The sequence below is a fragment of the Acartia tonsa genome, chromosome 5 (genome assembly GCF_053477335.1).
Source record: "Acartia tonsa isolate MP-2025a chromosome 5, ASM5347733v1, whole genome shotgun sequence".
Lineage (NCBI taxonomy): Eukaryota > Metazoa > Arthropoda > Copepoda > Calanoida > Acartiidae > Acartia > Acartia tonsa.
The window spans coordinates 27,876,211-27,895,378 of NC_137264.1; the positions used below are offsets into that span (position 1 = coordinate 27,876,211).

A 19,168-nucleotide genomic window follows, 5' to 3' on the forward strand; every position below is an offset into this window, starting at 1 on the left:
CTTTTTATTATCTTATTTTTTATTTTGCTCTGGTACAGGCTGCCCTTTTTATTATTTTTTTATTCCAGCATTTATTTTGAATGAAAGAATAGCAACATTCTCTCACTAAAAACAATAAATATTAATTTTTTTATCACCTCTTGGGGCAAAGCCCCTAGAGGCTCGGGGCGAAGCCGCTAGTATAAGTATAAAGCAGCAATTCTACACTTAGGTCTGTCCGGGACCAATAATTAAAAGAAGAATAAGAAGAATAAAATGTTTAAAAATAATAATTTTGATATTAAACTTATTAATCACAATATTTTAGGGCGCTTGCACTTTAGGTTAGGATCAGTAAGTGTTAAAGGGGCTTCGCAAGGCTCCTACTCTTTATAATTACCCTATTATGGCTCCGCAGGGATTATAAACAAGTTTTTTGCAAGGTAAAATAAAGGAGAAAGGTGGTATGATCCACACCAATTAAAGAAGGATAATACGCGTAAATCGTAAAAATATATTTTGTGCTACTTTGAAGAGAATCTTTCTTGTTTGTAATGTTTTATTGGAAAAGCTGCTATGTCACCGCTTTTGGCCCACCTATTCTATTGACATCATAGTAGAGGAAAGAGAAAGGGAAGGGGGAAAGAAACCCCCTAGAAAAGAGATGGGGTATAGGGTATATATTCTGACGTCAATAGAATAGTTTGGATAAAAGCAGTGATAACTTTCCCCATTTTGCGGCACTAAAGACAGCTACAAAAATATTATATGAACATTTACGTATAGCAGCTTATATTAATCATTCAACGATAGACAAAAAAGGCAATATCATAATAATTTGTAAGTTGAAAAATAAGGCAATAAAGTTTTACTTTAGATGATAAATTTATAGTATAGATGTATAACCAGACAACTACCTGGATCCCCCTGTTAAGGACCTTTTCCGTCTGCTAGCAAATTGTTTTCTGCTCAATTGTAGCGACTTAATATCCCAGACGTTATTGGTTGCTTTTCAAAGACCCAATTGAAAGTAGACACAGGGTATTTGGAAAACGGACATACATTTATTTAACCCCTTCCCCCTCTAGTGTTTTACTCTTATCTTCAGATTAATCATCCATTAATTTAAAAAAGTTTTGCTACAATTAGACTTAATCGTTCCTTAAATATTGCGGAAATCTGTCACATTAGACTAAGGAAGCATCAAAAATAAAATACATAGGGGATTATATTGATCCAATAGCGACTCAAGAGATTTATCAGAATAATTTGTTTCTGTACATGAATAAACGATAACACAATAATTGAATAAAATAATAAATGTCAACGTGATATCATCATAGCATTTGATTCATTCCAATACAAAAATGGATTACGTATTATTAACGCTTTAATGTTATTAAAATCGAACCTTTCCTAAATGTAAATAAATAAACAGGATGTCTGTATGTTTGGTTGTTTGTCTGTAACGAAGGACTTCGTTAAACGATGAACTGAAGGGGTTCTCCTTACAGGGAAGCTTCTCATAGGTCATTGGAAGGTTTATAACTATTTTATAACTACCACCCTCCCAAGAGAAATAGCCTATACAAAATAAAATTATTATTTCGGCGTTGCTACAAAAGACCAACTCTACAAAAGACCAACGCCTACAAAAGACCAACTCTACAAAAGACTAACGCCTACAAAAGACCAACACTACAAAAGACCAACGCCTACAAAAGACCAACGCCTACAAAATATCGTAGAGCTGGTAGGTCTATAGCTGCAAATGGTGTACCTGACCTGCCTAGCTGCGGGTGCTCGGCCCCCTAGCCTATAACCTAACCTAACCTAACCTATGTTAGCCCCAGGACATTTCCTCAAAATATCCTCAACTGTTAATACATAGGTCGTTTAGAATTTCGTGGATTTTACAAAAAGTGGTTGGTAGATTTTTACAATTTTTATTATTGTTTTTACAATTTTTATGTTAGGTTAGGTTAGGTTATAGGCTAGGGGGCCGAGCGCCCGCGGCTAGGCAGGCCAGGGGGCCGAGCGCTGCGACCATGACCTTTATTTGATGTTTATATAACAATATATATTTGTTGGTCTTTTGTAGGCGTTAGTCTTTTGTAGGCGTTGGTCTTTTGTAGAGTTGGTCTTTTGTAGGCGTTGGTCTTTTGTAGAGTTGGTCTTTTGTAGCAACGCCATTATTTCTTTTTAATTGAAAATAAAAAATGGGTTATCGAATTCAACTCCCCCGTCTTCAAGTGCCCCTACAGGCCTCAAACGGCGTGGCCGCTAGTAATTGGATAAAGTAATAAATGTCAACGTGATATCATCATAGCATTTGATTTATTCCAATATAAAAATGATTAACGTATGGTTAACGCTTTAATGCTGCTAGAATCGAACCTTCACTTAAAGTAAATGAATTATCGGTTAGTTATTGCTGGAATCGAACCTTTCCCATAAACCTAGAACTTTAAAGCGGCCAAACGCCTGAACGTACATTTTGTTTTCTCACATCAAAAGATCCATCTATAATACAAAGTAGCTTGATGTCTGTTCGTCTGTCTATCTGTCCGTCTGTCTCTTAAGATCTTTGTAACCACTGAACCGATCGGATTCTACTCTTCAGGGTATATACCTATTGGTCCTGTGGTGGTTTTAAGCTATTTTCTGCCCCAACCCCCCCAAAAACAAAAAAATCCCCCCCTATTTTTTTTTTTTAAATTTGCTGAAGATTTCCTTGGTCCTTTTACGAATTTCGCCTTAATTTTTTTTAAAATCACTTTTGGGGCAAAGCCCCTAGAGGCTAGGGGTGAAGCCGCTAGTTAATGTATAAAGTAGCGATATCAAAATAAAACAAGCTTGAAATGGGTCATTTTACCGCATTTACTGTACTGAGATATAAATGTGCATCATTCAGTTTATGATATTTCATATTATTCAAGGTCTTCTTATACAACGATGGGCACTCAGCTGTTTAGCTGCTAGTATCATAGAAAGTTTGGTGCAAAGTTTTACTGTTACTTAGATAAATTATCTAATACTTTTCATCAATCTATATCACTATCCATTCATATATCTATCTCTCCTAACTGCTGATGTTACTGTATATCTTTTCATTCTTCGCCTTCATGAAAACTTTTATTCTTGTTAAATAATATAAGCAAATCTTTATTGATCTTTAATCTTAATTCTGTATATCATGAGATTTATTTATAAATATTAGAAAGGAGATATAGGGAATATGAAAGTAGCAGAAAAGAAAGATAAATTGTAGAAAAGGATGGAAATATTTATATAACTTACCATTTTCATTGTAAAGTTTTTTTTTCAGAAATCTTCACATAAATCCCAAAATAGGTTTCCGGGCTTTTTAATTCCTAATATGTAGCATATGATGGTTTAAGGCTATTTCTTTCATTTCACTTCCACCTTCGATAACAGAGAGTGCGCCAAAGGACGCTAGGGGCGAAACAATTCATATTTTATGTAACAAAAGTAGTTATTGATGTAGTATCCATTAGGATTTTTAGTGAATTGGCTAAAATTGTTGAATTCGGGAAAATATAAAATTGGATCCATAAAGTTTTAGGCTAGAAAGTAGGAAAGTAGGACAAAAATGAAATATAGATACGTTGATATGTATCCTGTCTATGTATTTGTACCGAAGGATCTCGCTAACCACTAGACCGATATGGATCTCCTTCTTTTAGGTTCAGGAGTGGTTTACATTCTTTTAGGTTTCCTGTAATACCCCCGTCCATGAAAAAAAATAACTTCATTTTAATGAAATATCTATGACTCTAGAGGACTCTAGGGGCGTAACCGCTAGTATATATAGAGAGGGGTTAAGAGAGGGTTAGAAAAGAGAGAGAGGGGTGGGATTCGAGAGTTAATGAGGAGGACAGAGAGAGGGAGCAACCCTTACGGGAATAGAGACACAGAAAGTATCTAATAGAAAGTCAGGGGGAGGAAAGTTAAAGAAAAAGAAAGTTACTCATAATTTTTCTGTCTGTCTGTATCAAAATATTAAACTAAATCTGTATAATCGATAGTTCTGTTCTAAAATTTTTATGATTCATTTTTTTAGATGATCAGACGTAAATTTTGCTTTCTATTTTAAAGGATTATTTTATTTGTTAGTTTATTTCATTATTGTGCATTTTAGATACATCGTAATTTTATGAAAGCATTATGTTAGTGAATTTTTATAGAAGTGAAAAATATTCTCTCAAGACTAAAAATTTTAAATGTCAAAAATGGTTAAATTAGTTTGGAACTTATGTTTAAAACAGCATAACCATTGTCAAAATTATACCTTTCATAATGAAAGAAAAGATTTAAATGACGTTAAATTCATATACATCCCTAATTATAATTAACAAGATTACTCCTTCTGTAGATTAAAATTATTGGTTGAGTGATTTGCACACTACCAGTTTTTTACGAATTATTAAAAATTTAATAAAAGTAAGCAAAGTTTCTGAGCAAATGAATAAGATAAAGTGGTTATAAAACTTTGGGGTTTTAGTGTAATTGATATCCCAATGTCCCCTCAATCCCTGGGTTTAATAGATTGAAAATCTACAAGGGGGACATTTTATAAAAGAACAAGGCAATACTTAAATAATTTGTACATTCCTACAGGAAAGCTTTTTATAGTACCTTAAAAATGACGTCATACTGGCCTACCATTGGCCATTTAAATTTGTATTGTCCTGCCATAGGTAATTTAGTTTGTGTATTGGCCAATCGTTGGTCATTTGTATTATATGACACTAAACAGCTTCTCCTACATGTTGTCTAAATAACCCTGTATTTACTATGACATTTTAGAATACTATGTTACGAAATATTAAAGTGGTTACTTTTGATATTGTTGGAACAATTCTTAAGTTTAAAGGAAAAATCCCTTATTTTTTTCATGGACCGTAAAGCATCTCTTTCCTTTTCCCCTCCTCCTTCCTATATTCATATTGTAAATAAGCAGGGGAGCATAATCCTTCGATGCCTATAACTTCGGTGCTCTAGCCCTGCGGGGCCACCCAGTACTCAATATAAATAAACCTAACCTGTCCTAAAGTAGTAAACAAACAAACCAAAAACATTATAGATTTATTTAATCTTTGTCTAAACTTTATTCTTTAGAAAAATTCCCCTCCCCCTCTTTATTTTAACCTAGTTCATTACAAAAAAAAATTAGCTGTGGAAAGCGGTTAAGTACGGTCCTTAACAAAAAATAATAGATTTTAAAAAAACTAGAACCCCCTGTGACTAAATATGTGGAAATAGCTGGTGATTTTGGTATCAAAACAGATTATAAACAACTTCAAAACAGGAAAGGAGTAAAAGATTTTTAAATCACCCTGTAAAAAATAAAACATGCACGTTTAATTTTATGATTTAATTTATGATGTCGAATTCAGATAATTTTGGTTTAACTAACCCAAATATTAGTTAATTAAGTGAATCACCTTTTGACTAATATCCTAAGGACCCTTTGATCACACTACATTTATCAGATAGTAAAATGCACCTTTTTAGTACCAAAATGTTAATTAACATTAACATTAACATTTAGTACCATAACATTACCCCTTCTTTTCAGGGATCTAAAGAAATAAGACAATGGCCGATAAAATTATTTACATCCCCTTTGATCATACAAAAAATAACCCCTTCTATGGATTATAATTAGTTTTTGAAACGTTTTGATACTCAACTAAATAAACCAACCAATCAAAATTCAATAAAATTCTCCAAGGTTGTTAAAAAAGTTCTAAGTTATGGCACACTTTGGGCTGAGAATCAGGCTCATTACCTCACCGCTACCTTTATCAAATTTAAAATCTTTAAAACTTGAAGTTTTTACACAAACTGGAAGAGTCTGGAGAAAAAGCATCCACATTTTGGCTCGACAACAAAAGTTAGCTCAATGTTTTGGTGGATAACTCTAGTTCAGCTCACATTCAAGGCACAGCTCTTTCAAATTACAAGTAGGATATATATGAAGCAGCCTATAGTGCCTAATAAAAAGTGACGTCATACAATACAAATGACCAATGATAGACTAGTTTACATTTACCATTGGTCAAATATAATTTATACTGGCCTATCAATGGTCATTTTTTATTAGGCACAATTAGCTGCTTGTGGATCTTGTGGAAGTGTAATAATAGCAAAACCACTTTTTTATATTATATTGTTTAAGAGACAGGTGTTGTATTTTTTCCCTAAACCTAACCCATGCGGGGAACCCTAACCCTTCGGGAACTATATATAAAATCCCCCAACCCTGCGGGGCAATCAAGTACCCAATTTAACCTAATCTTTAAGTAATAAATATACAAACGAAAACTTACCCGACATAGAATAAAGGGTTTCAGTGCTTGTCTAGGCATTTTTAGGAAAACCGCCAAATTTTATCAAAAGACCTGTGCATTCTAAGGATGTATTAAAAGAAGAATATAATGAAGAAGAAATAAAGAAGGTAGCCAACAAACTGTATGGATACTATCACTCACCTAAGCCTTATGTAGTTCAAGATGAAAGCCTAGAAACATTATTCAGATTACGCAATGACTACAGGCAAAATGGATATCTATGGATTTGGGGAAAAAAATAGCACTTTTGACAAAATGTCATGGGTTATTTAACAGAGCAAGTTTTAATCAATATAATACTAGCGGCTGCGCCCCTGGCATGTAGTAGGGGCTCTGTGTTTGAAGAGTTATGAAAGGGAAAACATAGCAAAACAATCTTAAGACTTAACACTGGTAATAGAAATAGTCTAAAACTAACCTGGGACATATGTGAAGCTTTCCTGAAATGGAGAACTCAATCGGTAAAGTAGTTATCGATATCTACAGATACTGTAAAAAAAAACTTTACTAGTTTATATTATAGGATTAACCGGTTAGCGAGGCCCTTTGCTACAGACAAAAAAAAGCCGACTACTTTATATAATAGGATTGGCATTGTTACAAAAATTACATAAAAAATGTTAGTAATTTTGAAATATATAATGATAATAGGATATTCCAAGGAAGAAACAATTCTCGGGGGTTTTATTGGTTATTTTTCGCTGCGTTTTACAGAAAACTTTTCGCGGATAGTAAAATGGAAAAAATATGAGAAAACCAGTTTTGTTATGGCCGAAGTCCCGTTGAAAATTGAAAATTGTCTGTAATGCGATGTTATACATTTTTCATTATGGCTTAGAATCGGGTTTAATCCTACGGATATTAATCGGCTTTAATCCTACGGATATTGATCGGTTTCGAAGCCATACTGGAAAATAACTTCTAGTGTATTTTTTCTCCAGGTACCAAGCTCTAATATCCTTTTCTGGTTCTAGTAAGTTACAGATTGGTGCAATCTCAAATTTTGATAATCGCCTCCATGATATTATTCCATCTTTAGGCAGAGAAGTTGTATTGATATTAGTTGTATTTAATCCTTTATTGACGTCTAGTGCCTACGCCCCAGAGAACTTTAGGGGCCCTTGATGCTTATGCCCTTTTAAAGTAGTTTTTAAATTAAAAGTTATACAAAATTATTTTTGAAGGGGTGACATTTCTAGGAATAATTTCTTGGAAGGGTAGTGGAATCTGTTAAAATCAATACTTTATTATAAAAATCGGCAAAACTAAAAAATAATTATTTTGTTAAAATTTTACTGTCTTTCTTTACAACTTCTGTGTCCTTAGGCCTAAAACAGTATTTTGATTTTATTGTGACGTCAGAGGATGCAAAATGTTCGAAACCAGAAACAGGCAGGAGCTGGGGAATAAGGATATAATTAAAAACAAAGACGTTTACGTGCATTGCATTGGTAGATTAGAAATTGCTATCTATAATGTATACTTACAATACTTGCATACAATAGTAATTATAAATTTTTTTGTTAAGATTACATATTGAACTACTAACAGTGGCTCGTACAGAGTTTTGTTAAGGAGAGTGCACGCAAAAACTTTTGACACTATCTTACGTTTTTTTAGTTGTAAGGAGTGTAGGGGGTTGGAACTCTATGGGGGTGTATCCACACACACCACTCCTACCCTTCTAAATGCTTCTGAGTGGGACAATATGTTGAGAACACAGCAACAAAACAAAATCTTCAATAAATGTATATTGCTTATCAGAGAGAGAGAGAGAGGGGTATGGTCTGTTCTGGTCCCCAGAGTCTTCTACAGACGTTTTCTTACTTGTTGACCTAACAACTTTGGAGACTTTTATTAAATTTTGATTTGTTGGTTTGTTTAGTTGAGTAAACGTTTCAACCACTAATTGTAATCTACAGAAGGGATAATTTGTATAATCATTTGGGGATGTACATCAATTTTTCGAGACCATTTGTCCTATCCCTTTAGATCCCAGATTGCTTATCCCCTGACATATTCAGGTATATTTAAGTATGCCGCATCCCGTTGTCATGAATCTGCAGAATTACAATCTAGACAATTCTTACACATAGGAGATGACATCAACAAGGAATACAAAAGTTTAATAGAATAGAATAGATTTTATTAACTAATGCAATAAATTTAATTGTTGAATTTACATAATAAATCATATTTGAAATTTTGCAAAGCAAGGAGTAATTAAGCCTTGGAGTAGGCCGTAAAGAAGGTGTATCAACTTTTTCACTTTTTATTAATATAGCTAGCCGGTTCTTTTAGTAAGTAGTAGATGTAAAATTTTTCATAGAATTCAGATATGCAATCATTTTTTGTAGACCTCTTATTTTTTAAGTAATTTAAGTTTTTTTTTTAAATTAAGTCAATTTTAAGGTACTAAAATGCAACAAAAAAAAGACAGAAAATGGCCATTATGAACAAAAATAGTAAGATCTTTAATTTGACACCTTACTTTTTCAATTCTGTCAAGTAATTATTGAAAAAAACCGATTTTTTTAAACCCACGAGAATAAAAATTTTGAACTTAATTTTATCATTACCAAGGCATAAGAAATAGGCATTATATATACTGTTAGAATGAGAAAAATATTTATTACAAATCCATTCTAAGCAAAATTGAAATAAAAAGTTTACAATATAGTTTATAAACTACAATAAAAGGAATTATATGAAAATATTATATTATATTTACAGGCAACCACCTTATTTTTTGAATTGAGAATAGAAATGGGAAGGGGGTAAAGAGGGGGTAACTAGGGTATGACGAAAGTGTTGCCTGTACAACAAAATACAATAGGCTATTTTTTCATTTTGTATTTTTTTACTTTTTTTCAATTTTGCTTACAATGGAGTCAAAATATTTTTCTGATTCTAAAGGTATATATGAACCCATAGTTTTTTTACCTGTTAAATGATAAAATTAAATTCAAAGTTTTTATTTTCGTGGTTTTAAAAAAATCAATTTTTTCAATAATTACCTGACAAAATTCAAAAAGTTAGGTTTCAAATTAAAGATCTTACTATTTTTGTTCATAATGGCCATTTTTTTCCTCTTTTTTGTTGCGTTTTAGTACCTTAAAATCGACTTAATTTTTTTTTTTTAAACTTAAATTACTTAAAAAATAAGAGGTCTACAAAAAAAACCGATTGCATATCTGAATTCTATGAAAAATTTTACATCTACTACTTACTAAAAGAACCGGCTAGCTATCTTAAATAAAAAGTGAAAAAGTTGATACACCTTCTTTACCCCTTTAATTGATTTTATTTTTTATTTTATTTATTGATAGAATTATAGAAATTGTGTATCATATAAAGATATTTAAACAAATTTAATCAAATAATTTTAAGTATAAGTTGAATTATGCAACATTAAGGAACATTAAACTGTAATTTATGTCGGTCTAAGTTTTATAAGTATGCTAGCTTGAAAAAAATTTCAGGACATTTACTAAATCTTAATTGGGTTGTACAAACTATAAGAGTCTGAACTCTTCCTACCAAAAGGAAGTAAAGTGGAGGTAAAAAGTTGGGTTTTCTATCTTTTTGCTTGGAGGGTGAATACATTACATAACTTTGTTAAGACCATCAAGAACTTTTTATTTAAATTTTGGCTCATACATTCTTTTTTTAGTAAAATTTGATTGTCTTGAAGCCTCTTTTTGGAAACTATTTTGGGAGGGAGGAGATAAAACAAGGTTGACAATGTCTATGAAAAATGAGCTCTAAAATAATAAACTATAAAAAAAAACATGAAAACTTGTATTAAAGAAGTAATGACGAACCCCAATCTGTCCTACTTGAGAAAGACGATTCCAGTGACGTCATATACGTTTAGGGAAGGGGGGAAGAAAATCTCTTCCCTTTTCTCCCATCTCTTTTGAAGAGATTTTCTTCTCCCTTCCCTTTTTCTTTCCCGAAACGTATATGACGTCACTGGAATCGTCTTTCTCAAAGTAGGACAGATTGGGGTTCGTCAAAAATAATAAGCAAAATATTTATTTAGAGGTCAGAAAAAATTCTATGAAATCATTAATTATATTGAACTTTTGTTGTTGCTCCAGGACTACTCTGGTGCAAAGATGGTTGGCTGGAATGCTCTGCTTTTAGATGATTATGGCAGTGATAGTTATACAATGATTAAAGAGCAAAATATTATCAACAATCTTACAGAAATATTCGAGAGATAATTCATATACAACTTCATTCTAAGATCTCGTTAAAATTTTATCAAGTTTATGAAGTGATTTTAATCAAATTCTTCATGCCATCTCTTGTAATTGTTAATGGCTAAAAGCTTTAAAAATTCTTGTATTCACTTTTACCTTGAATTACAACAAAGTCTTATTATTTGGTTATTAATATATAAATTGATTTTTATTTATTCTCTGAAAATAAAAATGGAGGGGATTGAAATTAAATAAATGATTCGTCCTTTTGATACATTAGTTTTTCTAAATCTCTTATTATTATATATTGTACATATTTATAATAGCATCGTATTATAAACAACTTTCCGCGGATTTAAAAATGTAGCATTATAAGATTAAAACCAGTTTTTTAGCCCTGAGATGCCGAAGACACGGGTTAAAAACTGGATTTAATCTTCTGATTGTACATTTTTATAATTGTAGAAAACTTGATATAATACGATGCTATTAATAATTTTTCAGTATGGTTAAAACCAGTTTTAATCTAGCGGATATTAATCGGTTTCGAAGCCATACCTTAAAAAAATCTCAAAGCTATTTATTTATTATAGAACCAATCTCTTTGATTTAATTATAATTTTTCTGAATACTTTCTGATTACATAAAGCATTTAATCTGTTTTAAAACCGTAAATTGCTTTTCTATTTTTGTTATATTAACATTTGAATCAAAATTAATTTCAGAATGGTTTGATTTTATGTTGTATACAAACATCTTAAAATGCTCAATTTATTTCATGGTAAGTAAATCAACAATTCTTAATCTAATAGCAGCTATCAACTTTAATTCATATAAAATATTTTTAGTTGGGGGGGGGGGGGTGGATATTTGTTTTGCCTGTAATCTTGATGTAAAGACACATATTTTTTTTTTAATAAGGGTGGGGGGGGGGTGAAGGTACCCATTCCCCAAAAAAGTTATAAACCTTCTCTGGACCTACAAGAAGCTTTAAGAAGATCTTAAGGTACAAAAACACAGAAGACAAACATTCTGTTACTTTTTTTTAGATTTACCTTAACTTTTCTTTTTTGAAGGCTATTTAAAAAAAAAGGTGGGAATTTCTTGTGAGCTTTTATAGCAGCTATCAGTTTATTAACAATATTCATTTTGTTTAGGGTGGATGCAGGAATTTGGTCCAGAGCGGGTATCTCCGCCCCAGGGGCTTGTGGTGGGGCCCTGTGCCCCTATAAATCCTCCACCCACCCTCCAAGAATCTGCTTATGACGCTCTCTCCAAATTTTTAGCTCAAAGGTATCTATTTAAAACAATTGCAATGTAATAATATATTTTTTAATGGAGAATCAGTTTGTGGTTAGCGAGATCTTAACAAACAGACAAAATTTTAAGATAAATATTCCATTTGTTCATTATTACTCCCACAAACCTCATACATGGTACATTTTTTTATGTAATCTATTTGGAAACTATGTATGCTTTTATATATGTTTCCTTCTACTGTATTAAGAAGGTGGTTTCTTTTGATAAGACCTAATATATATATATTGTTATTAGATTTTTTATTCATGGATTAATTTTGTTATTAAGATTATTTTGATGTTTTTTGCATATTTTAAAAAAAAGTTCTTAGGTTTGTATTGGTTAAAACTCTTACTTTAAGAATCTAAACTACCAAATAGAAATATTCAAATCTTTTCCAATGATACATATAATCCAGTATTATTTTCATATTAATCTAAACCAATTATTTTTTTTTCTTTCTATTAAGTATTTTTTATTCCTAGGGTTGGAAATGCGGACAAATTAAAAGAATTATTTCAATGTATACCACCCGACTGTAGAACTAAACTTATTGGTGAGTAGCTTTTTTAAATATATATTGCGAAGCTCTTATAAATTACGTCTTTACGTTGGAGTGAAGTAATACAGGCAGGAAGGGACATCACTCTGTTGATTACACTAGTCATTTTACAATTACGTTGTCTTATTCGTTGAGAGTCCAAACTTTTTAACCATTTATCGTAATCTACAGAAGGGGTAATTTTGTTTATCATCAATGGGGATGTAAATCAATTTATCGGCCATTGTTGATTGGTTTGTTCATTAAGTTTAGTATCCAAACGTTTCAACCACTTATCGTAATCTACAGAAGGGGTAACTTTGTGTATCAGCATAAGGAATGAACATCAATTTATGGGCCATTTTCATATCCCTATAGATCCCTGGAAGCAGTGTTGCGGAGCCGGAGCCGGAAGCCGTGACGCCGCCATATTTTGCCGGAGCCGTAATTTTCGTTAAAAAACGGCTCCGGCTCCGGACTAGATAAATAAAGAGATTTCTTATAAATTATAATTTGGTAACTGTGTTTTGTCATTTGCAAATGCCCCTATTAAGTTTTTCAAGTCCATTTTTATCAAAAATTGAACTTTTAAAACCTTCAAAAGTCAAAAATAGACGTGGGAAAAAAATATGTCGAGTTTTTTCTTGATTTTAGGCCGGAGCCGGAGCCGCACCAAAATCAAACGGCTCCGCAACGCTGCCTGGAAGTAACATATAGGTTTGATTGCAAATTTCGGAGGGTCTAGCAATCACATTGAATTCGAACATTATGAAATGATTTCTGTAATGATTAAGTATAACTAGTAGGATGGATAAGAATATTTTCTTATGCATTGCAACTCTATAGTGATATGCTAAGTAAGTCCATAATTTGTGCAGTACTTTAATTTATTATTTTGTGTAGACTTTTTGGGTACGAACATTTATATCTTATGTCAAAAGCGACTAGGCTATTCTATTATTCTTGTCATTAATGAATTTTTGTAAATATATTAATTTACCATTATCATATTTTTTTAATTTTTAAACCATTGAGATTTCGAATATTAAATAAGGCTAACCAAAATTTTACTAAACTTTTAGCATATTTTGTGGTAAACTCCATTTACACTGTTTTTCATGAAAACAGTAAAAGTGTCTAACTATGACGTCAGAAAAAATTAACAATTAACCAATGAGAGGCCGCTATATATTTTTCATTGTGAATACTGGCTTCTCATTGGTTAATTGTTAATTTTTTCTGACGTCATAGTTAGACACTTTTACTGTTTTCGTTTTTCTTTGTTTGATGAAGTATATAATATACATTTTTTTGTTATTTTATTAACTTTTTGCTTAAGTAGTACAATATCATTGTTGTAATATTTTTACATTAGAATTCTTTTAAATATAAAAAGATGTAATATTTATGGCTGCTACAAAAGTTAGATGTTAAAATTTAGAAAATATTGGTACTTATAAACACCAATTCTGCAACTTATTTTGTCTAACCTCCCGTTACCGTCTGTTTGACTGTCTTTAATAGCTTATAAATAGTAAATTGTTTTATATTTTATCTTCGTTACCTTGGGATGTTATCATCCATGTTTAATCTAATATATCATATACAACTTAGATAAGCTGTAATTGATTTCACATAAAGAAAAACAAATAAAGAATTACAAAAGTTGTCACCCTAGTTTAGTTTTCTGCATATACACAGTGCGTTCGAAGGTGCTTTGACTTTTTGTGTCAGAACCTAAATTGGGACATAGTGCATTTCATTACCCTAGGTTAGGTAACTTCATTTCACTTTTCAATAAAATCTAAAATGCAGCCGTTTTTGAGAAAATTATATTTGAAAATTTCAAGTTCAATTTTCATCCCCTAGGAGTTACCGCATAATCATGACAAGAAAAGCAAAGATTTGAACAAGTTTGCTCTTATAAACTTCTTCATAAAACCACTCCTGAAGTGATTTGATTCATGGTCATTTTTATCAGTTGCTTTGCTAAGGTCACGGAAATTCAGCGTTAAATAAATCATATATAGAGAGGTTTTATGAAAGACTTAATAAAAGCAAAGTTGTTCAAAATTTTAGATGAATAATTTATGTTTTTCTTGTCATGATTATGCGGTAACTCCTAGGGGATGAAAATTGAACTTAAAATTTTCAAATCTAATTTTCTCAAAAACCGCTCTATTTTAGATTTTATTGAAAAGTGAAATGATGTTACCTAACCTAGGGTAATGAAATGCACTAGGTCCCAATTTAGGTTCTGACACAAAAGTCAAAGTACCTTCGAAAGCACTGTGTATATGAATGTATATATTTCTAGATAAGCTGTATTGGTTTTCTCATATGGGGAAGTCAGATGTAGGAATACAAATGACAAGGTAAATCCTTACATAAAAGTAACAGTATCTGTGTGTGTACTGTGTAAGTGTCTGTCTGTACTAAAGGATCTCGCTAATCGCTGGACTGATGGTTCTCTTATACAATATAGCATTGCAGAAGTCCTATTAGGTTTATTATTTTTGAAGAGGGTACCATCACAATCCCATTAGAAATCACCCAAAGAAAAAATTAACGAACATTATATAGATATCAGAGACATGAAGAAATTGGGTGTATGATCCAACCCCATGCCAAAATTAAGGGGTAAATAACCCAACTCTTGACAAAAGTCTTCAACCCCCCCCCCCCCCCCCTCCTAATACAGCCAATGAGGGTGTCAAGATAAAAACGTCACATCAGCCTTGAATATGGGCACAGTTGACAATCTAAATTTAATTAACTTCTATTTATAAAAAAAATATTCATTCAAATATTTTCTCATTTTTAGTTTTTACTTTCCGCAGGGCATATTTTGTTTTAAAATACTAGTTAATAATTCTTCTTGAAATTTATTTCAGTTAAAAACTTGTAGAAACGTAATGAATTAAATATTTCAGAAACTTTTTCCACAAAATTTAAATGAATTTTACTACTGCACATTAGGACAAGGATGGGACTAAAATTAGAAAAGATATTTAAAACTAGTAGCCACGCCCCTAGAGGCCTGTAGGGACAATTGAGGGGGAGGACGGTTAATTTAAACAACCTAATTTTTTACTATAGATTTTTTTTTAATGTAAAAAAAAATTTTCGGGGATTGGTTACTTTTTTTGAGTCAACAACCTTCCATTTTTGGTTTTAGTTAAAAAAGATAAAAAAAAACCTTGCCAGGACCTATGAAAAGCGACCCTGTAAAGGAGAAACATAGCGGTTCAGTGGTTAGCGAGATCCTTCGGTACACAACACACAGATAAAGTTTCTTTTGCTTTAATATAAGTATAAGTATCATTGGAATTAATTAAATTTAATTTGAAATTTTCAAGGCCTCCATACATAATGACTTAAGCGATTGTTAATTATTACAAAATTAAAAGCATAATATTTACATATGAGATCAGAGATAGGATTTTTTTGTTTATTATCGAAGCTTCTCCATAATTCACTTTTTGTGTCCGTCCGTCAGTCCGTCTGTAAATGTGAAATTAGAAATGTGAATGTTTAGCCTGAATTTAGATAGATAGCAAAAAAATTGTGAAATTCTCTATATATCATTAAGCATTATATTTTAATAAACCTTGTTCATCAGTATTCCTGTCATACTTTAAAAGACTTTCTTTCTTTTCCTTTTTCATGTCTAATGAACATTTGCGTTAAAACTTACTTTGTTTGTTTGTCCATCAATAATTGTATTGTGCTTCACTGCTTATGGATGTTGTCACCCTTGTTTAGATCTGAGTTGTTTCATATTTTGGAATGGAGCTGGAATCTGTTGTATGGTCCAGATTGGAAGGAAATTATAATTCCAGATGTTCAGTCTATCCTGCTAGAAAGGTGAGCAGAAAGTGAGACGCGTGATAAGAATAATGGGAAGGAGGCCCGGGTGTGTGGAGGCCCGGGTGTGTGTGCCCGGGTGTGTGTGCCCGGGTGTGTGCCCCTTTATTTCCTCCTAATCACGTATCTTAATGGATACGACTAAGAATGATAAACTGATGTACACCCGTATTTGAAGCAGCTGATTGGCCTATAAAAAATGACGTTATATAATTTAAATGACCAATGATAGGCCAGTATACATTTTGTCATATTTCAATATAGATCTATACTGTCCTATCATTGGTCGTTTGTCTTGCATGACGCTATTTTTTAGGCACTATAAGCTACTTCTCAAAATTACGATAAACAAAATCTTCTGCAGATTAAAATTAATGGGTATGTAAAGATCGCAACAGTGTTAAGGCAACGAATGAGAGTTCGTGTTTGTTGTTTTATTTTCCATAATTTGAAAACAACATTGAAAATTTTGTTTTTCAAATTGAATAAACTGTATAACTTTATTTTTTTGTTCCATCTGAAATTTTGTTTAAGTAGCGCACCTGATATAGCAGCACTAGGAACCATTTTTAGTTTTGACGCGGTGTCGGGCCGAGATTCGAACATATCACCTCCTTGACGACGAGCGGGTGTGCAAAGTGTTGAGTCATGGTCGAGGGTTATATTGCTGTGCTTAGTATGGACACAGTTATCCTTGTTTTAAACATGTAAACATTCTAGGAAAGATATCAGAATAGATTCTCCTAGTCGAGAGGAAGATGTAGCCAGAGTGTTAGCCAGACTTGGAATTCATACTTTAAAATATCAGGTATTCTATTTAAATACGCACTTTTCATAAATAAGGGTCAACCCATCCCATCCTTAAAGTTAGAATTAGATTAGGGTATTAATATGTTATATGGAATATAAATGTTTTAATAAATAAAATGACCATTTTATCCAGCAGTTTTCTTCAAAGCGCCTTATCGAGCACAGCACAGTTTAGGTTATATTAGGTACTGGCCAGCCAAACAGGATTAGAGCACAGAGCATAGGAGAAATAAATACCTCACCTTTCTTCTCTCTCTGGAAAGTTGTGTCCAGTAAGATCTTGTAAACGGAGCATGGAAACGACAGATCCATGCTTTTCAGTAATGTCCTAAAAAAGTTTTTTTTTTATTTTCTTTTTTGAGCTGGTAAAAGATACACATTCTTAAATATAGGATTAAGTTTGACAATGGGGTAGATGAAAAAATATCTTTCTTTAAAACATTTATAAATTTGAATTAACAGATTAGGTTACACTGTTTGGTACGCATCTCCTCTATAAGTTAAACTGTGATTTGTCGATATTAAATCTTACAGCTACTGTAAAAATATTATATCAAATATTAATGTGCCTTCCTATGATTACTGTCCTTAGATAATTTGCTAGCTTCGCTTATATGTAAGTTGTTGTTCTTGATAAAACAAGAAAATAGATGCAACTTCATAAAAGCCCAATATGATGTCTGTTTACTGAAAAATAAAGAATAAATAGAATAATCTAATTATACATTAGTACATACCTATAAGACAAATATGTTACTACTACTGTTGACCTAACAATATCCATAGAATTGCTAGTTGATCCCAAATACCCCATATTACACTAAAAATAGAACCTAATCGAGAGCACTATTACTGGTAGAAAGAGAACCTAATAAAAAGCACTATTACAGGTAGAAAGAGAACCTAATAGAGAGCACTATTACAGGTAGAAATAGAACCTAATAGAAAGCACTATTACAGGTAGAAAGAGAACCTAATAGAGAGCACTATTAATACTAGAAACAGAACCTAATAGAGAGCATCTTTACAGCTAGAAAGAGAATCTAACAGAACATTAGTACAGCTTTAATGATAACCCAGTAGAGAGCACTATTACAGCTGTAAAGAGAACCTAACGGAGAGCACTATTACAGCTGGAAAGAGACCCTAATGAGAGCATCTTTACAGCTTGAAAGAGGACCTAATAGAGAGCACTATAACAGCTGGAAAGAGAACTTAATAGAGAGCACTATAACAGCTGGAAAGAGAACTTAAAAGAGAGCACCTTTACAGATAGAAAGACGGACACTACAAAATGAGACATCTTTATAATCAGCTCAGGAAGATTATTTGTAGAAAATGATAAGAAACAAATATATTTTGATCTACACAATTCCTTGATGAAGATTTATCTTTTCACAAATTTTTCCACTTTTTGTCCATTTCAAGTTTTCTTGCTAATATCCATTTCTTAAATTTATATTTTCACTACAGAAATACAGTGTCAAAACTTCTTTAGCAAAGTAAATTAGTTTTTTTTATAGCAAAGATATTCTATAACTAGGCTTTAAAACATTTAGTTTAAAAACAGTCACTTAAAGATCTTTTATTCTAATTAAAATTGTAGAAATTTTGGGTTATTAAAATGTTAAAAATTAGGAATAGGTTGTTGGTTTATGATTGAAGAAAAATAGCTGAAGCTAGGTTTCTTGTCCCTAATAAGTATTTGTTGATAGTCTATTACTAATATTGTAATGGAAACATAAGTAAGTAATTTAAAAATTAATGCATATTAATCCCTATACGTAAATTTATTATTTGAACTTTCTGATATTGACTATGAATTATGTCATCCTTGTTTGTTTTACTTTGACAAAATTTGGTCACTGTACCCAATATAGAGAACAAGGATGATTATTAACTAAAGAAGTAATTTAAGAAAAAAATATAATCATAGAACAGTAAAGTAAGATTAATTCAAAAAAGTAAAAAATTGGAAGCTGAAGTAATTATGTCAAGAAAAGGAGAAGATATATTATAAAATTAATTAGACATTAATTATATTAACTGACAGGTACACTAAACACAATAGAGTTATAGAGCAGCTT

General features: G+C 31.7%; 2 protein-coding genes across 2 annotated transcripts in view; both read left to right on the forward strand.

Moving 5' to 3' along the window:
• Positions 1 to 5,239: 5,239 nt before the first annotated feature.
• Positions 5,240 to 8,493, forward strand: LOC145320081 (haloacid dehalogenase-like hydrolase domain-containing protein 3). The gene is made up of 6 exons (XM_080162523.1): positions 5,240 to 5,309; positions 5,837 to 5,947; positions 6,422 to 6,561; positions 7,331 to 7,395; positions 7,683 to 7,748; positions 8,381 to 8,493. The coding sequence occupies exons 2-6, from the start codon at positions 5,909 to 5,911 to the stop codon at positions 8,491 to 8,493; spliced, it is 423 nt and encodes a 140-aa protein (XP_080018649.1). The 5' UTR covers positions 5,240 to 5,309; positions 5,837 to 5,908.
• Positions 8,494 to 11,287: 2,794 nt separating this feature from the next.
• The window catches only part of LOC145319181 (uncharacterized), a 46,787-nt gene continuing 38,906 nt past the window's right edge, over positions 11,288 to 19,168 (forward strand). The window contains exons 1-6 of the mRNA XM_080161095.1: positions 11,288 to 11,345; positions 11,722 to 11,857; positions 12,349 to 12,419; positions 14,722 to 14,779; positions 16,170 to 16,271; positions 16,992 to 17,079. Of these exons, the coding sequence (XP_080017221.1) occupies positions 11,327 to 11,345; positions 11,722 to 11,857; positions 12,349 to 12,419; positions 14,722 to 14,779; positions 16,170 to 16,271; positions 16,992 to 17,079 (474 nt within the window). The 5' untranslated portion in view covers positions 11,288 to 11,326. The remainder of the gene's footprint in view (positions 11,346 to 11,721; positions 11,858 to 12,348; positions 12,420 to 14,721; positions 14,780 to 16,169; positions 16,272 to 16,991; positions 17,080 to 19,168) is intronic.

Coding starts and splice junctions, on each gene's coding strand:
- LOC145320081 (XM_080162523.1), top strand. CDS start 5,909: ATGTTTTGGTGGATAACTCTAGTTCAGCTCACATTCAAG. Junction 5,948..6,421: donor TAGTTCAGCTCACATTCAAG/GCACAGCTCTTT, acceptor GTGCATTCTAAG/GATGTATTAAAAGAAGAATA. Junction 6,562..7,330: donor AGATTACGCAATGACTACAG/GCAAAATGGATA, acceptor TTCTGGTTCTAG/TAAGTTACAGATTGGTGCAA.